General features: G+C 53.9%; 1 protein-coding gene across 2 annotated transcripts in view; it reads right to left on the bottom strand.

Moving 5' to 3' along the window:
• Positions 1–20,433, bottom strand: part of RASGEF1A (RasGEF domain family, member 1A) — a 75,676-nt gene that overhangs the window by 8,808 nt on the left and 46,435 nt on the right. For both annotated transcript variants that reach the window (XM_004680909.2, XM_004680908.2), the window contains exon 2: positions 1,183–1,383. In XM_004680909.2, the coding sequence (XP_004680966.1) occupies positions 1,183–1,377 (195 nt within the window). In that variant the 5' untranslated portion in view covers positions 1,378–1,383. The remainder of the gene's footprint in view (positions 1–1,182; positions 1,384–20,433) is intronic.

Below are 20,433 nucleotides of genomic sequence, written 5' to 3'. Positions count from 1 at the left end.
CAGGCCCAGTCCCCGCCCATGTGCAGCATGGGTGCTCAGGGGTCCCCCTTCTAAGCAGACATCTCAGCGGCAGGGCACCCAGGCAGCACACCAGAGTCCTTAAGCAGAGGCAAGAGGAGCCAAGGGAGGACCTCTCTGAGGAGCACGGAGACTCACCGTGGCATGTGTGTGCCCAGCTGCCCACACACACAGGGTGGTGGCAGGGAGGGGAAGATTGGAGACCCCAGGAGCTGGACACTCCAGCTGCCCCGTCCACCCCCACCTGCCCTTTGCTCTCCGCTGGGAAGCAGGCAGGGATCTCGGCACTGGGTTTTGGGGGACAGTAGCGGAAGAGTACACCACAGTAGCCGGTGCTAAGACAGGAGGTCACTGTCTCTGGAGTGTCACGCCCAGGGCCGTGGGTCCCCCCCACCTTTCTGGTTCTGCCACTGGGGCACTCAGCTGCCAGCCAGGGCCTGGCAGGCTTATAGGATGGACAGAAGGACAAGGAGAGGACGGAGCCCCAGGAGGGAGGAGGCCTGACATGGGGTGGGGGCACAGGAACTCCCAAGGCAGAGCTCTGCCCTCAGTGGGGCGCTGGTGCCATGGCTGGTGCAGACGGGCCCACGGCCAGCACTGCTGACAGGTACAACCTGCTGTGGGCAGAAGGGAGTCCACGTACGACGAGGAACTTTCTCTCTGTTCTAGGAATGCACCAGCTTTGTCTTGAGATGGTGAAGGACAAATAAGTTCTGCGAAGGCCAGCCTGCCCGTGTGGCTGTGTGCCCGGGGGTGCGTAACCCCTGGTGTGACGGGGCTGCCCCTCCTCACTCTGCACTGTGGCGGTCAGTGTACAAAGTGCACTTCCCAGCTCAGAGACAGGACACGCTGGGTGGACCTTCATCAGAACCCTGGTCTCCCCCAGAATGCAGCCCCCCAGTATCTGCTTCCTTGTGTCACTGCAGCTATCACCCCCCTGCCTGAGGGCAGCAGGGAAGTCACTGCAGTGTCCTCAGCCTAGGCTGGGCGTGGGGTACGGAGCAGGCAGCAATGAAGGCCGAGAAAGTGGGAGCAGGGGCTCCTCCAGCTCCCTGGCCAGCTCCTGCTGCCCCCTCTGCTCAGTCTCCTTTCCCACCCCAGAGTGAGCTCCCTGGAGTCCAGGTGGCCCCGCAGTCACACCCTCTCTAGGCCCCCGGTACTCACATCGGGGTAATAGTCCACTGTGGGGACCAGGTGCTCCATCAAGGCCTCCAGGGACCCGGAGATGAGGCGTCCATCCTGGAAGATGAGGTCCGCAGAGCCGCCGGCCCCTCCACCTCGCTCCCCCATGCCAGGCTGCACGTGTCCACTACAGCTGGGCCCGAGGATGCTGGAGAAGACCACAGACGTCTGGGGCATAGTTTCCTGGGAGAGAAGAAGCAGGCATCAAGGGTGCCCCCTCGGGCCACGTGGGCTCCGTGGATACAGGTGTCTGTGGAGGGCCCCAGGAGGCTTGGGAGGGGAACCCCTGAGGTGGCAGAGGCAGCAGGCTCCTTGGTGGTCCCACAACTGCTGTGATCTGATGATGTTTCTGCAGCACCTGCTTTGCATGCCTCAGGCCTCCTCTGTTTGTCCAAGGGGACTGGACACCCCAGTAGGAGCAGAGATGCTATAAGGAAACACAGCACTGGGGGAACACCAAGGACATAAGGGATCGAGGTAGCTGTGAGTAAGATGGCACCGGAACTAACAGCATTATCCAGGGATGGGAGAGGAACATTCCAGGCACTGGGCAGGTGCTGAGATCCTGAGCCTTGTGCCTGATAGGAGGGTCAAGGAGCCGCTCAGGGTGCAGTGATGTTCCCAGCACAGGAGTGACCTGACTCGGGCTGAAGGTCCCCAGGGGCGCTGTGTAGAGACCCAGCAAGGAAGGACGTGAAAGTCAGCTGGGGCGGTGAGGGGGGGAAGGGGGGTGCGTGTTGCATAACCCGGGGAGTGACAGTAGAGGCAGGTAGTAGCAGAGGAGACGGCAGGGCAACTCGGGGCCCTGGAAAGTGCGGTTTGGGTCTGAACTGACAGCACTGGCAAGTGGGGAAAGATCTGGAACTCGCTTTGGATACGCTGAATTTGAAATGTCGGTTAGCCAGATGTGTGGGGTTCAGTGCCCCCACAGTTGTCCTGGCAGTGTGGCAGCAGCTGAGCACCCCACTTCATGATACACCTCGTGCTGGATACGTTTCCGAGCCCTGGAGAATCTGTAGCCCTCTGGGCTTCAACTCCCCATTGCCTGAGGCAACTGGCTCTCCTGAGAGTTGCTGGGCAGCATCAGGGTGACCCATTGGTCAGCCCAGGTGTGGTCCACACCTTTCTCACCCCTGGAGGGCAGGCCACTGAGGTCAGGGCGGAGGAACTGGGCCTTCCTGCTGCGGCAGCACGGTGCCAGGCTGCCCTTCTGGGCACCTCCAGCAAAGGCAGGCTCGCACTGGCACCTGCCTCCCCAGTCTGTTCTGACGGGGACAGGGGGCGCCTCAGAGCCATACTGGTCTGTTTTCCCATTGTGCCAAGGCAAACAGTAGCCATGATTCTTCTATTGCCTTCAGAGGACTCAGGCCTTGCCATCCAAGGGCTTCCTTCTCTGGACACTAATATTTAGAACCCTATTTAAATGCGGTCAGGAGGCTAGAAAGAGAATCCCATGCACACACCTCAGCAAACTATTCGACCCAATAAGCTTCGCATTTTCCATGAGACAAGATGCTGTTGCTGCCCGCATTGGGACTGAGAAAGGGTCCTCCACAGGTATATGGGATGGTTAGCTTTGGATTCCAGGGGCACACTGGGTCTTACCATGAATGCTCTCTCCTACCTGCCCTCTTCTGTTCTGCACTGAATAAACCCTGTTTCTGATTACTTTTGTTTGAGGCCACAAGCAGAGCCAACTCCCACCCACAATCAATCACTGAGCCTTCCAGAAGGGAAAGGCTCAAAGCAGCCCAAACAACACAGGTGCCCCTGACAAACACCTGAAAATCACCTTAGAATTCTCCAAAAATCCCTTGTAAGAAAGACAAGAGCTCACAGGATATTCCCAGGGCAAGGCTGGAATGGGAATGTCCCATGCTCAACACAGGGGAGGGAGCTGGAGTCAGGTGGTACATGGCCAACTCTGGACCCTGCAAGATAGTCTTGGGTCTGAACGGATGGCATGAGAAGAGTAAATGGGGCTTGGGGGAAGATATAGAACTCTCTTTTGGATGTCTGGGTGCTCCTAGACCCAGCTGTGGGTTGACCATCCCCACCCTACAGGATGGAGGGTTGCATTCATAGAACATTCCCCTTTGCACATTCTCAGGCCCCGACATGTAAGGAATGTGGCAGGCCCTCCTGGAGGTTCTGATGCCACTGAAATCAGAGAACCCCTACTCGACCAAACCCTTCATTTTTCAGATGATGAAATGGTGCTTCAGCATGACAGAATTCAACTAAAAAAAGCCTAGGGTTTCCAAGCCCAAGAAGTCACCGCCTCAAGGAAGCCCTCCTTGATTAATCCATAGACTACAGACCCACAAGGCTGGAAACAGTAGGTCTTTCCTCCAGCCCAGGGCAGTGCTCAGGGAGCATATGTGGGATGAAATAACAAAAGTGGGTACCCTGAATACCTCAGTTCCTGCAGGTGTACTGCTGTGCAACCACTGACACAGGAAGGGACTTGAGCCCCAGCAGATTATCTGAGGCCCATGTGCTGCAAGGCATTCTGGGTTCAAAGGGTGACTATAGGATAGTAACCTTTGTTGGCTGGGCCTCCTGACTAAGCGGTCATCGAAGTTTGTATTTTCCAAGCATCTGGCCTCTGGCTGCAGAAGCAGCAGGGTGCTCTGGCCTGGAGCTACCACAGCAGGGCTCAAAACACCCTACTAACTCTCATAGCGTTTGCCCCATCCCCCACAGGCTCAGGCCACCCAGGCTGTGTCCAGCCAGCAGGGAGACCTGCCCCAGTGGCCTGTGGAGCCAGTGGAGAGGCAGCCTGGAGCCTCGTTCCCATGCTGTGCTGTCCACGAGGGATGGGCAAGCCAGCAGGATGTGCCAGCTCTGTGCCAAGCTTTGGCCTGCAGCTGTACCCTGGGCACCTCAGCACTCACTACATCCATGGACAAGTGGGGGACACGTGCTCAGGGCCCAGTCACCCACCCCATTTACATGTCCTGGGCAGCCACAGAGCTGTACTTCTCGTGTGACCTTGACCAGTCCTGGACTCACTGCTCTGCTCCTGCTCCTTCCCCAGTCCGCCCAGTGACAAGGGGGGTGGGGGGAAGGGACTTGTGTCCACCCATACCCTGCCTGTGCAAGGAAGAAACAGCCTTCAGTTTGGGGCAACCGGACTCCCCAGATGCACAAGATCTCACACTGGTCATTAAATAGCATCGATGTAAGTGCAGAGAAGACACGTGCCTGGCTGCACTGACAGCAGACTTGACTTCTGGGAAGATGAGGGTGTGGAGGCTTTTCACTTTCCACTCCACGTATTGTAAACTACTTGGTAACTTTTCTGAAGAGAAACCAGAGTATGTACTTGGTAACTTTTCTAAGCAGCACATCTGTCATTACAATACAGGTTGAGTTTCAAGATCAGCACTTTTTGTAAAACCACATTGGAGAGACTAAAGGCCCAGGGCCAGGCCCCTGGACTCCATCTACTGTGCCACCTGGGAAGGTGGGCTTATCCCAAGCCCCCACAGAGAATGGACAGAGCCCACCGAGGCACTGAGATGCGTCCTGGGGCAGGGTCTCCCTGACCTGGTGTCCACCCACAAGTCCCAGTTCACCGGTGCACCTCGCCCGTAGGACCCCAGAGACTTCCAAGAGCCCCTTCCTTTGTAGTACCTAACAGAGTCCACCCTGCCTGGCCACTGCACCTCAGAGATGTTCTCCAGGCTTAGCCACAAGGGAGGTAGTAGTTTCCCCAGCAGGACCTCCTGGGAACGTAGGGCACCCTTGGGTTCAAATCACAGCTCTACAACAGAATAGCTCCTGTTCCCAGACAAAGCCAGACAGCCTCAATTTGTCCAGCTGTTAGTGGCATGGTGGCCGGCCTACCCCTGCTGGGCCCTCTGCCTGGCACCTCTCCATAGGCCTCCACTGGGGCCCATGGTCCAGTGCACTTGCCAGTGGGGTCCACTTGCTATTGTAAGTGGGGTCCCATTCCACCAGCCAGCCAGAACTGAACCCGTTTGTCCACCACCTGTCCACTGGCCCGTCGCAGGGAGGAGCCCCTCAGAGCTGAGCAGCTGGGGAGTATAAGCTCCTGTCTCTGGAAGGAACACAGCAAGAAAGCAAAACCATCCCAAGAAAACAACAGCTAAGACTTGGAGCACCTGGGGCCTGCTGTCAGTGACAGTGATGCTAGAGCGGAATGGTCTCATCAAGCCTCACACTTTTCCCAGAGAGAAAACACTGCTCTCCACACCCGCAGATGAAGACAAGACACAGGGAAACTGAGCAAGCACCGCGGTCACACGGCCATATCACAGCAGGGCTGGATGGCAGAGGCCGCCAACAGGGAGACCTGGGACTGTGGCTTTATCAGAGCCTCAGTCTGCTCATCTGTGCAGTGGGTCCAGGGAGCATTAGAGACTCCCTGGGAGAATTAAGGGAGCCCTCCTTGTAAAGCAAAGGGACTCACCTGCCCCTGAGGGGCCCCGACTCCCAGACACGCTGCTGGGTGTCCCCTGCCGGCCACGTGGACGCGCGCAGGCGCGCACACACAGAGAAGCGCTGGATTACAGCGGACACGCAGGCCGCTGAGCCCCAGCCCCTGTGGGCTGCTCTGAAAGGGTGCGGCGTGGGAGCCACCGCCAGCACCACCTGGGCCCTGGGACAACGAACCCTCCAAGTCTGGATTCACCAGCCTGGAGCTTTATGTTCGCTCCCAACGCTGCCTGCTCCTGCGTGACCCTGAGCAGCAGCGCCACCACCTGGTTGTCTGTGAAATGCAAGCCCTGGCCGGCTAGCTCAGGCCCTGCGGCCAAGCCAGTGTCTCGGCTGGACGTGCTTGTCCCTGGAGAGCTGTAGCCTCCAGCTGAGGAGAGCCTACTTCACCAAGGCCAGAGCCCCCCGGCTTTGTCCGCACACCAGAATCAACTGGGGCGTCTTAAAAAAAATTCCTTTTTCGGGCTCTCCCTGGTGGCACAATGGGTTAAAGCACTGCATTATGAAGATCTCGGAAGCCACTGCAGCATGAGTTCCATCCCTGGCCAGGGAGCTGACCCACATGGTGTGGCAGACCGCTCCTGACCCGCCCGCTGCTCCCCTCAGGAGTGTACTTTGTCAGTTGGCCTGTTCTGCTCCCCACTCTGTCTCTGGTGAAGCCTCTCACCCACCACACCTCTGGCCTGTATCCCAGTTCTGTAAGCATAAATAATCTTTTGTTTAAAAATCCCTTTTCAGGGCTTCCACCCAGTTATTCTAATATTCTGATAGAACTAGCCTGGGGTACATACAACTGGGCACTGGCGCTTTTTAAGGTTTTCAAGGTGAACATAGGAGCAGGAAGCACAGGAAGTCTCTCCCTGCAGCCTCTGCAGCTCCCGGCTGCGCCCAGGCCTGCTTTAGGGCTGCGGACACTCCGTGGTGAGCTCCTGCACCAGGCAGACCAGTCGTCTGCACCAGCTCCCTTGAGCCGGAGAAAGGCGCCCTCAACTCTGCCCCAAGCTGCCCATGGCTGGCCTGGACTGGACAGAGCAGAAGCCCCGCTTGGTAGTATGGGGGACAGACTTGCACCCAGCCTACCCCTCAGCCTCCTTGCAGCTCCTCCTCCATTCAGGCAGGAAGGCAAACACCTTCTAATTATAGCGGCAATTGGCTCACAGCAAGGCAGGTGAAAGTGATTCACGGGCTTCTAGAAGCCAGGACTTGAAGCTTCCCTCCGCCCACGCAGGGCAGGTGGGGGGTGGGCCCAGGTGCCCGGTGCAGGCAGGACAGGCCCCCCGCCTGCTCAGGGGCTCTGGCTCTGAGTTCAGAGGCAGCGACCGTGTGCCAACACTGGCCTGTCTCACATCTGGCCCTATTTGGCTCTTTGGGGGCTCTGTTGAAGAAGGGGGTTCCTGGCTGCATCTGTACCCCAGTCCTCCTGGTGGAGCCCCAGAGGGTGCCAGGATGCCAGGGGAGCACATCCATTGCACAGGCAGGCTGTGGGGACTGGAGGCGGGCAGGGGGTGGGGGCAGGGCAGGCCTGGCAGAGGCTGAGTCCAAGGGCCCTTCGCTCCCTGCCTGGATGAGATGCTGCCAACAGCCTGCAGGCTGGTCCTGGGTGAGGTGGGCAAGTAAGCAAAGCAGCGAGGCCTAAGGGCTTTGTGTGGCTACGCTGCTTTCTTCTCCTTGTCTCCTCTGTACCCCCCAACCCTCCGGGCTTCGATGAGACGATCCATCTGGCCACCTCCTGCTGCTCCCCGAGCACAATTTGGCTGCCGTGTGGTCTAGCAGCGACTGCTGCTTCAGGATCGTATCTGCTCCCTATCCCTGGTCTAGCGCGGGCAACACACCCTGGGTAGCCCCCAGCCTCCTCTACTCGTCCCTTTAATGTTCCTTCTCTATTCGCCAACCACGGCCATCACATCCACCCCACCTCCCCAAGTCCTTTCTTGTGGGTTTAGGTCTGGGTCAGAGTCTACAGTGAGACCCAGAATGGAGACAACTACTATCTTGGCGTGGGTGGGGAGGCCTCTGTGCTGCTCTGAGCCTTAGTTTCTTCCATTGTAAATAAGATGTAGGGTTTCTTGCTTGACCTCTCTGCAGGGTTGTGAGGAGGGTTAGGTGAGAAAATGAAAGCTAATGCAGGAGCCACCCCAGGTTCCAAATGTGCCACCCACATCTGTGCCTGTGGCCATGGCACACTACTGCCTCTCACCCACAGCTCCTGACAGAAGGGCTCCTGGCCATTAACGGCCCCACATTTCTTGCCCCGGGCTGTGGGCTCTTGCTGAGGCCTGAGACTTCAGAAGGACCCAGGCCCGTGTGCACAACCCAGGAGTCAGAATGGACCATGAAACGCCCTGGGCAGCCGTGGGCACCCAGGCCCGTGTGCACAACCCAGGGGTCAGAGTGGACCAGGAAACGCCCTGGACAGCCGTGGGCACCCAGGCCCGTGTGCACAACCCAGGCATCAGAGTGGACCAGGAAATACCCTGGACAGCTTTAGATCAACAGGCTGCTGGCCCATTGGACAACGGCATTTCAGACCCTATCTAAAGACTTCCGGCGAGACTGACTCATAACTTCTATCGATTCGCTCTCCTTCCCTCCCTCCTGCATCCCTGGGACCACATTCCTTGATAAAAGCACACATAAGCTTTAGCTTCAGGCTTTGATCTCTAGAGAAGCTGGCTCAGAGAACAGCAGCCTTCTAGCTTGTTTCTGCGGGTCTCCCATGTCTGGAAACACACACCCTCATGGCCCCGAGTGCCTGGAGGCTGAGGAGTGAGGAGCTGACAGCCCTGGGCCTACCCCAGAGCCTCGCCCCACTGTTGCTCTGCAGACAGTTACCCCACCTGCATCAGGCCCAGGGTGTCAGCGAGGACACAGGCCCTTGACCTTCGCAGTGCAGGTGTGGGAGGATGGGCAGGGGGAGGAGAAGCACGGAGCGAGGCCTCCATCCCGGAACAAGTGCTCCCACTCTTGGCATGTCACAGGGAGTGAGCACAGCCACCTGAGGGGCTGCTTCAGCCTGGCCCTTGATCCCCAGCCATTTCCTGGGTACAATCTCGAGTTCTGTTGACAGAACTCTTCACAGGGGACTCAGCCAGAAATGAGCTTCTGAGTATTGGCAGCTGCCCTTCTTCCACCGCCTTCCGAGTAAAACCAAACCAAAAGCATCAGGAACACGAAGCCACTGGCCTGCAGGCTCAGGAGGAGGAAGGGGAAACACAGTGGGGTCAGCAAGGGCCTGAGACATCAGGGCCTGCTGCAGAGTGAGGAGAGAGACCCCAGGCAGTCCTGATGCTGGGAGAGACCCTGGGAGAGGCGGGACAAGAAGGTTCGGGAAAACTTTTTTGCAGGAAATGATGAAATTTCCTTCTGCAGTCTCTTCAAGAGACTTTAGAGATCTGAGTGCCACTCACACCACGTGATTTCTAACATGGCCCTGGTGAACCTGATGATGGAGGTGCCCTTTCGTCAAGCAACATAAGAAAGGAGGGGTGGGAGTGGGGGACCTGCTCTGGTCACCATGTGCAAAAGCCAGGCCCCTGACCGGGTGAGCAGCAGTGCAGATTTTATCTCACACCTCAAGTGACCAGGGCATAGTACTTCCCCTCGCAAAGTCCAGTTGTGCCCAAAATGGCCTCCAGAGATGTTGCGCCCCATTCTTATCAGTACAGGAATTCCCCAGCCCCCTGGGAGAAGCCACAGGTATGATGGAGGCCCAGACCCCTCTGGGCCAGGACCAGCCTCACTACGATGACCAGCGAGCTGTGGAGACCACACGCCGTGGCCATCTCTTCACGTCTACTCTTGAATTTGCCCAGGCCTGGGTAAGGGTTCCATTCCTTCCCGGCATGCCTGCTTCTCCTGCTTCCTCTATGGAGACCTAACAAGGCCTTGGGAGGCCTGACACTGCCCGATGATTTTGTCAAAGGCTCCCATAGCTGAAGGTATCACAGTTTACTAAAACATACCTGGGAGAGAAATAGATTGACCCTGGCTCTAGGAAACACCCAGTGACTGCAGTCTAGTGAAGAGGGAGGGGGCGGCCGTCAGGGCAGCTCCACACATCTCCCTGCCCAGGTTCTCCTCTCATGGGCACAACCCTCATTTCTTTCCTCCCAGCCCTAGCAGGTGGGGTCCTTGCCCAGGAGCAGGGCCTGTGGGCCTCCAGCTCACATGGGCTCCAGGCAGGAGAGGAGAGCAGGAATGAACTCAGCACCTCAGGTGGGGCCAGGCCTGGTCCTTAGGAGTCACCTGGGAGAGGCCATGGGCTGCCCCACCAGTGGGCTCTTTGGGGCTCTTGGGCCTCCTGGCCTCTAATGCCCAGCTACCTGCACCCCACACCACACCCACCCTGCCTTCAGGGCATGTCCTAGGAAAGGGAAGGCAGGGCTCCAGGGGAAGGGCCATTCATTCTGCCCTCACAGGGCAAGTCTCAGCACCACAGGGAGCGAGCAGGGACCCTAGGAAGGCAGCACCAGGAGTAACGGGCTGGCATCAGACACAGCCAACCCTGCCTCAGCTGAGAGTGGGGACAAGAGCTTGGGACGGGGGAGGGGAAGTACGGGGGTGGGGGGGTGCGGGGAGACAAGCTGTTACACAACTAACTGGTCACGATCAGGTCCAGGGAAGAGACTGAGTGAAAGGAACTGTCTGGGGCAGGTGCCCAGGACACATCCAGAATTTAGGGCCCCTTCCAGATCCCAGAATCTGCAGTTCTACAAATTCCTGAGAGACACAAAAGCAGAGGTAAGTGTTCTTTTCATTATCCTTATACTTTAAATGTTTATCACCCAGAGTTGGTGCCCAGTGCTGTGCTGGGTACTAACCACCTCAGCTCACTTCCTGGAACACCTGAGCACCCAGGGAGCAGCATGGAGATACCAATTCTCCCATGAGGACTCCAGGTTCAGTTCTCCAGTGAGGATGCCATGTTCCCAGCTTGGATAAAGCTCTCAGTGGGGGGCAGCAGTGAGCAGGCCTGCCCCGGCCTGCCCCAGGGGCGTTCCTTCCTGATTGTCAGTTCTCAGTGTCCCTGGCTAGATGAGAGTCATGACCCTCTGAGCACTGGAGGAAGGCCAGGGCCCTCGTCCTGGACATGTGGATAATGCACTTCCTGCCCCCCCACACACACACACATAGCATTCTGCATGACCTTTGGTGTTGAGGGGCTCCCAGAAGCTCATCCATGGATGCCACCTTAAGAATCCCAGCTTCCTGAGAAAGTGGGGCGAAAGTGGCCCTGAGGGCCCATCTGGCATGAGTCCCCAGAGAGCTGCTGTGAGGTGGGGGAGGGGCACCACTCAGCCATCTCTGCCGCGCTTTGCAAGGGGAGCTTCTTTCTCAGGCAGCACATGGGCTTCTATTTTTTAACCTACTCAACAAAATTTGATACTATTTTTAGTTCAGCAAGCTGCAGGGCATCACAATTAGCAACTGAAAATTACACATCTTGCCAGTCTCCCTTCCGTTGGCTGGGGAAGAGAAAGTGCTCCCCGAGGGGGCTTGGTGCCTGCCCTGGGCCCCAGCCCGGGGCCACTTAGCCAGGGGGCAGCCTTTGGCAGCAGTCTCAGAGTGGGTCACTTCATGGAACTGCCTCGGGTTTCTTCTAGTTCCTGAAAAATCCAGCCTTCCTAGGAGCTGGGCAGGCGCCCCATTGACACTATGAGGCCACAACTAGGAGAAAGCCCCAGCTGGCTACTGGGACCAGAGTCAGCAACGTGCCAGCTCATCTCGACCAGAGGCCCTGGGAAGCCCAGTCACCCTTCCAGGGGTAACTCCAGTTCTCTGGAATTGTTTGCAGTGGGAGGGGTTAGGAGGTGGTGCTGGGAGACCCTTGCTCACTGCCTGCCCACGCATCCCCTCAGGATGTTAACAAGACTTGCCTAGACCCTGAAGACCACCAAGAGCAAACAGGACTGTCGCCCTGAGGGGCTGTGGGTGGCTCGCAAGAGGACCGCACAGACCGGGACATGCTGTAGCAAGGGGATCCCTGCTCTGCAAGAAGGTGGGGGCTGTGGGGGCAGCCATCTTAACCACATGGAGAAAGTGTGACTCGAAGGAGATTTCTGGGAAGAAGAGCTGTGAGCAGAGGGCAGGGCCAGCACCACCCCTCTGAACCCTGAGACCCTGAGTCTCCCACCCCTTCGGCGCTGGGGTCTTCTGGAGCACAGTCCTCACAGGTCCCTCACTCCTAAACAAGCATTTCCTCATTTTCCAATTGTCGCTGGGCCTGGATGAGGGACCTAGCTCCCTGACCACCCAAGGCCATACCAGCCTGCAGCAGATTGTGCCACTGCCCGCCACCTTGAGGCACTGCAATGGGAGGGGCCCCCTCCTCAGGTGCGGGGGGGGGGGCCCATGCTTGCACCCCAGGATGTGCCAGGGAAGTGTCCCCCCTCCCTAAGTGCAGCAGCCTGAGCAACAGCCTGACTGCCAGATCCAGCAGGTCACCTCCAAGCTAGGCAGTCTGGGGGAAGAGGAATTGGCTGTGGGGACCCTCACTTCACACAGCAGGGAACGCTAATCAGGAGGTTGCAAATCAAATCAAATTTGTAAATGAAATGCCTGTTAAATGCAAGGCAGCGAAGGGGAAAGCAAGCACCACAGTTACAGGATTCCTCTGCAAATGCAAAACCCTTTGCTAAACCTTGCTGGGTCCTTCGCACCAGTGAGGACTTGGGTCCAGCATTGTACCCTCTCTTCTGGGTATAGTTTCTGCAGTGTGTTGCTCCAGAGAGGTGAGAGGTGGACCCCTGCCACCACGCACTGGGAGAAGCCGTCAGGGTGGCCTCGACTCTCTGGATCTCTGTGACACAATGAAAACAGAATCTGTCCACAGAGGGGTGTAGGGGAAAGAAGGGAGCGTGGCAAGTGGGTGTCTGATGGGTGCCAAGGCGCTTTCCTCACCTGATTCCACCACCTATTGGGAGGGGAGAAGGAAAGGGCCAGGCATCACCAGAGCCAGACTCACCCACACAGGTGGGCTGCGCCTGCATTTCCTGCGGGACAAGGCATGGGCGGCATCTGAGGGCCCCCTGCCCCGCTGCACGTGGCAAGAATAAAGCCTCACCCCACGCAGGCCAGGTGGGGTGGCCAGAGGCAGCTAGCTGCCCTGCGTAGTCTCCCCAGCATTTCACTTAACCGTCCCTGTCTTGTGACCCTGCTGCTGCCCAGGCTGGCCGTGGACCATGGTGTCTGGAGTCCAGGGCGGGGAGAAACCCACCCCATCCCACCCCTGGATCCCACTGATTGGGTATGGAAAACTCAGGCACAAGGTCCCAGGGTCACTGAGGACACCGGGCACTGGTCTCAGAGCAGGGGTGGGGGTTTTGGGGGGGCCGCACCTGAGGAGGGTGAGGAGGGGGCCCCTTCCAGTGCAGGCCAAGGGCCTGAGAAGGACGCCCTATCCTCTTGGGTCCTCCTTCCGCTCCCCACTTTCCTAGTATGCCTGTGACACGCTAGCTCCGTGTCCCTCACTCTATAGCCTCCTTCACACCCCCACCCCATTCCCACTCCCAGGCCCCTGTTCTTGGCGCTCAGGCTGTGGCTTAGCACCAGCTGTGTTGGCCCAGGGTCCCTACCTCTCCAGGTGGAGCCCCTGCATGGGTGCAGGTCATCTGCATGGGTGCAGGTAGATCGAGTGACATCTCCTTGAGAACGTGTGTTTAGCACGTTGCTGATTCCTGACATTCTGGTAGGGGCAAGAAGCTTGAGAGCCAGACTTACCTTTGCTGCCCACCCCAGCCCACCCAGAGGCGCTAAGCAAGCCTTGTGCTCAGACTGGGGCACTTCTGGGCCACTGGGGAGCCGCCTTCCCAGCACTGCTGCCTACCCACTCCAGCCCTGTCATCATCCCTAAGGAGGAAAGGCTCTCCCCAAAGATCCCAAAAAGGGAAGAATAAACACAGTCATCCTGAATTCAGGTACTCTGAAGGCAGGAAGCTTCCTCCCTAGGGGAGCATCTTTCCCCTTGCCAAGTCCTAGCTCTCAGATCTTCCTAACTTGGAGGTGAAATGTGTTTCTCTTCAGTTCCACAAGGCCCTGTCCTGTCTGCTGGGGCCATGCACCCAGGATATTTGGAATCTGGCTGCCAGAATGGGCAGGAGCTGGGATGGAGGCCCAGTCACCTGACCAGCTGGGCGTCCGAGGCTTCCTCTGGAAAATGCTGTCTCCAGCAGCTGCACCTAGGTGGTAAAATGGGTGCAATGAAGCCACCTTGGTGGTGTGCGCTGGCATGAGTGTCATGAGAGCTGCAGGACACAGGTTACCTGCCACCTTCCCACACCTGACCCCTCTCTGGATCCTCTCACCTCCCCATGCTCCGGACAGCCAGGACCACTTCCTACTTTGGGGCGCTCCCTGCAAATAAAGAGAAGTGGGGAGAAGCTGCCTCCAGCTTCCAGACAAGCAGAGCGCTGTCCTGATTGCACTGCCCAGCCCTGGCAAGGGGGGCCCAGAAGTGGTCTAAACTAGAGCTGCTGCTTCTGGAATGGGGGGAAGCAGGACAACACATCTCTACGGATAGGCCTCTTTGGTCCTCACCACTCCTTGTCCTTCCTGTGGTCCAGCCCGTGGGGAAGTCCTGGGGAGGAGAGGGGACGGGAACACTGGAGCACCCTGCGGCTCCCGCTGGCCATCCCCCCGGCTGGGTGGGCTCCAGGACCAGATGGTGAGGGGTCATGTGCTTCACCTAAGTCAAGCCCCGAGAAGTTATACTCACAAAAGGGAGGAAAGGCCGTAGGTACCTGGGTGTACCCTGTGGGTTGGCAGGGCAGCCCCGGCCTGGCAGAGGACAGCAGCGACTCCCGCGGAGGCGGCTGCCATGGGGCCGGAGCAGAGCCGCACCTCCAGCGCCTTCTCACAAAGGCCTGCCCAGGAGCCACACTGATAATTAACGCTTTGTTACAGGCTGCCTTTTTGCTTTTGAATTCCTTCCTATTAGCAAATACAATTTGAATTGACTGAAAGAAGCTTGCCGTCTCCTCTTTACACTCCTAAATACAAATTCTGCCAAGTCTGGACTTTTTCATCTTCTCTTTTGCCTCTTTCTTTTCTCCCTTTCTGTCCAGTCAGCCTCTTTTGGCAGCTGCTCGGGAGACAGAATGTCATTGTCCACCAAGAACCATCCCATTATTGAGAGCCCAAGGGCGGAGCAGGTGGGATTCAGAGAATCCCTGCCTTTTCCCAGCAGAGAGGGGGCTGGCATGCAGGCCAGAGGCGCCTGGGGCCTCCCCCGCCCCCTCCTCCTCTCCTCTGGCCTCCGTCCCTTTTGGGTTGATTCCAGCAGATTCCACCCAAGTCACCAAGCCCAGGCTTGGGCAGCTAACCCCGCCCCCTCCTCCTCTCCTCTGGCCTCCGTCCCTTTTGGGTTGATTCCAGCAGATTCCACCCAAGTCACCAAGCCATCCTGCACACGGGGCAGAGGCCCGGCTTGGGCAGGAGTGTGTCAAACTGAGATAAACTTGGAGCCAGTCCCATCACTTCCAGGAGTCCCCTCGGGTGCTGGGAAGGGAGGAAGGTCCAAATCCCCACTTCAGCTGAACTCACTCCTCTGGGATCCCCTTCCTGTTTGAGGCACCCACCTCAAGTTTTGGGGGCAAGGCACCCTGCTGCTACTGAGTCTGACAAGGCTATCAGCTCCCCCTCTCTCAGGTAGGGAGACCTCAAGCTCTAGGAGGAAGGGTCTTGCCCAGGCTCCCCTGTATGGGTCGTGCAAGCCAGAGCCATGACCATGAGCAAGCAGCACAAGGAGAGGCTGGGTCTGAACAAAGGGTCCCTGGGGAACTGGGCCCCTAAGACCGCTAGTAGAGCAGGGGATAGGCCATATCTAAGGCCCTACAGAGCTCAAGGGCAGCCACCAACCCCCTAGGCTGCTTCAGGATGTTGGTGTAGAAAAAAAGAATGTGGGGGAGGGGGGAGAAGAAGAATGCACAATTCTTTTATTTTTACATGAAAATTAGTTTCTAACTAGGCTGAGCAACTACTTTCCTTTGTGTTTAAAAACAATTAAAAACTCATTTCCTTTGTTTGAACTGTCATCCTCCTGGCAGATGCCCAGAAGGGCACCCCTTGGACCCCACTGCACTGCAAGAACAGAAGGAATCTGTGTACCAGTCATAGGTTAGAGACTAAGGGATGCCTGGCTCCCCTCTGGGTCTAGAGAGCCACAGCCTTGTCCATGGACCACAGCCTCTTGGAACTAGGACCAGGATGTGGGTCTTGACCCTCCAAAAAGGTGTCTCCCATTCCCCGTGCCCTGTACACACACCAACCCTGTCATATACGGGGTGTTCATAACCTGGTGGTCAGGACCCAGCCAGTCCCCAGAAGTACAGTGCACAGCCACGTCCCTCCCTCGCCACGCACCATGAGTCCCCATCATCCCACTGCTGGCACAGAAGCCACCATTGTATTTTCCAGACAAGGGAACAAAAGCCCAAACGTCTAAGTCATCAGCCCAGGCCTCACAATTCTACAAGTAGAGACGCTAGGAATTGAACTCTGGTTTGACCACCGTGGATCTGACACGAACCCGGAGTGTGGAGTCAGGAGGAGGGAGAGCAGGTGCCCAGGGCAGGCCTGGGCCCTTTGAGATGGCCCAGGCCTGATGCAGAAGGAGCAGCTGCTGGGAGTGTACAGGGCAGGCCCATGAGCACAACCAGCAGGAGCTCAGGTCAGGGTTCAAGGGCCATCTGTACTTGAGGTCCCCAGGGGCCCCTGCTAGGCATCGGCCCTGAGCCCTCGCTGACAGGGCCCAGCAGTCTCCTGCCCATGAGCGATGTTCACAGTGGGCTTTTCACCTAGGGGCCAGCCTATGCATTCCCACAGTATTTTCTATGCAGGTGCAACCCAGTGGGCCTGAGGATTGCCTGAAGCCCCGCAGTTCAGCAGGGCAGAGCTGGGAGCCCAGCCCAGGTCGCCTGCCTGCAGGCTGCTGCTTTCTGCCAAGGGCTAAAAACAGAGGGCCAGCACCTGACATGCACATCCTGTGGTGCCAGGAAACCGGCCAAGTCCAGCTAGCTGCTCCTCTTCATGGACCAGAGAGACCAGCAGGTGAATAGCCAGAGTCTCTGATTCCTGAAAAACCGATAGTCAGAGATACCATTATAAAGGGTTGAAAATACTGAAAACTGGGGAAGGGAAACAAAGGCCAAATACAAGCAATACCATTCCCTAAAAACAGAAGCTATTCTACCCAGAATATTCATGTCACTGTTCACATGTCATCAATGAGACGCCGGTGGCAATGACTCTTATGCAACGGAACAGAACTCAAATATTAATAAGCAATGAACAAAAAAATTTCACCCACTTGATAAAAAGGAAAACTTCCCTAAATCACATCTGTGTTAAAGAAGCAACAAAACTTACAATCAAAAACGGGGGGTGGGGAGGGAAGTGCACGGGATTATGGTGATGGCACACGGGTGACTTGGTGATGGGAAACCCGCAGGGATTACAATTGAGATGGAAAAAAAAAATGTACAAAATGATGTAAAAATAAACTTTTGTAAAATAAAAAAAAAAAGAATTGAATGTTTAAAAAAAAAAACTCCAGTTACAGATAAACCAGAAAAAGTTACCCTTGTGACAAATACTCCTTTATAGAGCTTACTGCAATAAAATATGTAAATAAACCTAGAAAACCAACTACAACAGGAACTTAAAATTACTATTATTTTGATAAAATAAGTTTTGTAATACCGGTTTTGAATCTATTTAAGTTCTTTTTTAATCATCTACTTTTATAGATTCTTTTTCAGAATCTTTTTTACTGTTTTGTTTATATGTCCATGTACATATCTGTTTAGTCTGGGTTCATTTTTATAGTGTTTTTTAAGAGTGAAAATAAACACTTGAGTCCCTTTAAGAAAAAGAGAAGGAAAGAAAACTTACTAAATTTGCTAAGGCTGTAGTCAGAGAAAAAGCTGTAGTCAGAGAAAAATTCATAGACTTTAATATACAGGTTTCCTCCACTGTGCAAAAATAGAGCATTTCTTACAGAGCGCCAACAGGCATATGAAAAAAATGTTCAGCATCACTTATAATCAGGGAAATGCAAACCTCAAAACCACAGTGAGGTACCACCTCACACCAGTAATAATAGCCCATATTACAAAAAACTTGGGCCCTCCCTGGTGGCGGAGAGTGTTAAAGTACAGCACTGAGAAGCTAAAGCCACTTCAGCATGAGTTCGATCCCCACTCGGGGAGGTAAACACATGGCACAGCAGACCTCTCCTGACCCGCCCACTGCTCCCCTCAGTAGTGTACTTTGTAGATCTGCCTATTCTACTACCCACTCTGTCTTGGGTGAAGCCTCTCACCTCCCCTGCACCTCTGGCCTGTGCCCAAGTTCTGAATGCACAAATAAATAAATATTTTAAAAAAAAACAAACTAACAACCGCAAGGGCTGATGAGGATGTGGAGAAAATGGAACCCTTTAATACTGCTGGTAGGAATGCAAACTGGTCCACCCACTATGGAAAGCTGTGTGGAGGACCCTCAAATTATTAAAAATGTAGCTACCATATGCCTAGGCAATTCCACTCCTAGAAACTTACCCAAAGGACACAAAAACATTAATTCAAAAGGACACCTGCACCCTTATGTTCACTGCAGCAGTATTTACAATTGCTGATATATGGAAACAATCCAAATGCCCCCAAATAGACAATTGGATCAAGAAGATGTGTTATAGATTCACCATGGAATACTACTTAGCAATCAAAAAGATAAACACATGCCATTTGCAGCAATGAGCTAGACAGGATTATGCTCAGTGAAATGAGTCAGAAGGAAAAAGAAAAATATCATATGGTTTTACTTATAGGAGGAGTATAGGAAAACCATACAAGGGATTAGAAAAAAAAATAGACAAAACTAGCAGGCAAATTACTAGTCAGAGACATTCAGGGAAGGGGAAGGAGAGGGGCCAAAATGGAAGGGAAGAACAGAGTCTAAGGTGAGGGTTCTTGGGTACCATGGTGGTGGTAATTTTATGGGGACACCTGAGAGGAAAAATCAAACGTTGTACAAAAATAAATGATGTGGGCCCTACCTGGTGGCACAGTGGGTTAAAGCACAGCACTAAGAAGCAAAAGCCACTTCAGCATGAGTTTGATCCCGCCCCAAAGGTGATCCACATGGCACAGCAGACCTCTCCTGACCCGCCTGCTGCTCCCCTCAGCAGTGTTCTTCATCACTCGGTCTGTCCTGCTCCACTCTGTCTCTGGTGGATCCTCTCACCCCTGCACCTCTGGCCTGTACCCCAGTTCTGTATGCATAAATAAATAAATCTTTTTTAATGATGTAAAAATATATTAAAAATGACAAAAATAGAGCACTTTTATGAAAATATTCCTAAACTGAATGAAGAGCATGGAAGCTGAACACTATGTTTGCTTTTGTTGTAGAAGCAAAAATCCTCTTTGACTTCTCTCAGGTAGCAAAAAGAGGTGTACTGATGTAGGTCATTCATAAAAAGGAAGGCCTTAACACGAACTTTTGGAAAATGTAGGATACCTGTATTTAAAATATTGAAGGACAAATGAAAATAATTGAACACTTGATTAAAAAACTACAAAGTGCATCTAAAGAAAGCAGCAAAGCAAAATGGTAAAATTACTAAAAGATACATTAGTGGATTTAATGAAAGAGAAAAGAGTGGAACTTACCAATTAAATTCAAGAGCTGATCTTTGAAAACACGGATTGAAAAGATAAACCTCTAGCAATTCCAATCAAGGGAAGGAATACAAAAACAACGCTATCAGAAATGAAAAAGGAGCTACAACCAAAGATATGGAGAAGAAATTTTAAAACTATATAAATCTCCATTAAAACATCTGAAAGCAGTTTGAACTGGGATATTAAATAGAAAATATAAGTAACCAAAATCAACTAAAAATGTTTAAAATCCAAAAAGGCCAATAACCATAGTACACTTGAACTAAGTTGACAGTCAACTGAACCTCAGGGAAAAATAAAAGCAAACTCTGGCTGAGGTGGTACCTCAAATGAATTATTTCAAGTCTCGGAGAGTAAAATAAACTTATATGATATTTAAACTATTGCAACTACACAATTCATTTTGAAAAACTTTCCTATTCATTTTATGATGCTAACATAACCATGATTTATAAATATGACAAATGTGTGCCCTAATAGGAAAATATATATAAATTCTTACCGACGAATATAGATGAAAAATACCCCAAGCAACATATCGGTGGAATGAACCCAGCGGCATTGTTAAAGCACAATTGAGCCTGGCCCTGTGGGATTTATTCCAGGAGCGTGAGGATGATTTAGCTCAGAGAAGCTAGTAAGTCAACATATTAATAGGTCCAAGGAGGAAAGGAATTTGATGATTTTGCTAGATATAGAAAAGTCTTTGATGAAATTGAATATCCATTCTAGATGAACACTCTTGGCAATTAATGTAGGAGTGCAGCGTACTGCTCAGGATGAAGAATATCTATTTGAAATTTAGAGCCAATTTCAGACCTAGTAAAACATTAGCGACTCTCTCATTAAAATGGAGATCAAGCCAAGGACAACTGTTACTATCTTATGTTGCTTTTATCTTTTAGAAACACGATAAGATAAGAAAATAAATAAAACATATATTAGAAATGAAGAGGTCAAATGTTCCTTATGTACAGGTATGATACATGATACATTTGGGGGGGTTTCCAAGAAGCCAAACTAAAAATCTGCCCAAAGCTAGTAAGAGTTTAATTACCAATCACCTGACAACATTCTTTTTTTTTTT

The sequence above is a fragment of the Condylura cristata genome, unplaced genomic scaffold, assembly GCF_000260355.1.
Source record: "Condylura cristata isolate star-nosed mole 26May11 unplaced genomic scaffold, ConCri1.0 scaffold00011, whole genome shotgun sequence".
Lineage (NCBI taxonomy): Eukaryota > Metazoa > Chordata > Mammalia > Eulipotyphla > Talpidae > Condylura > Condylura cristata.
Note: the sequence above shows the minus strand (reverse complement) of the source record. Positions and strands in the feature narration are given on the sequence as shown.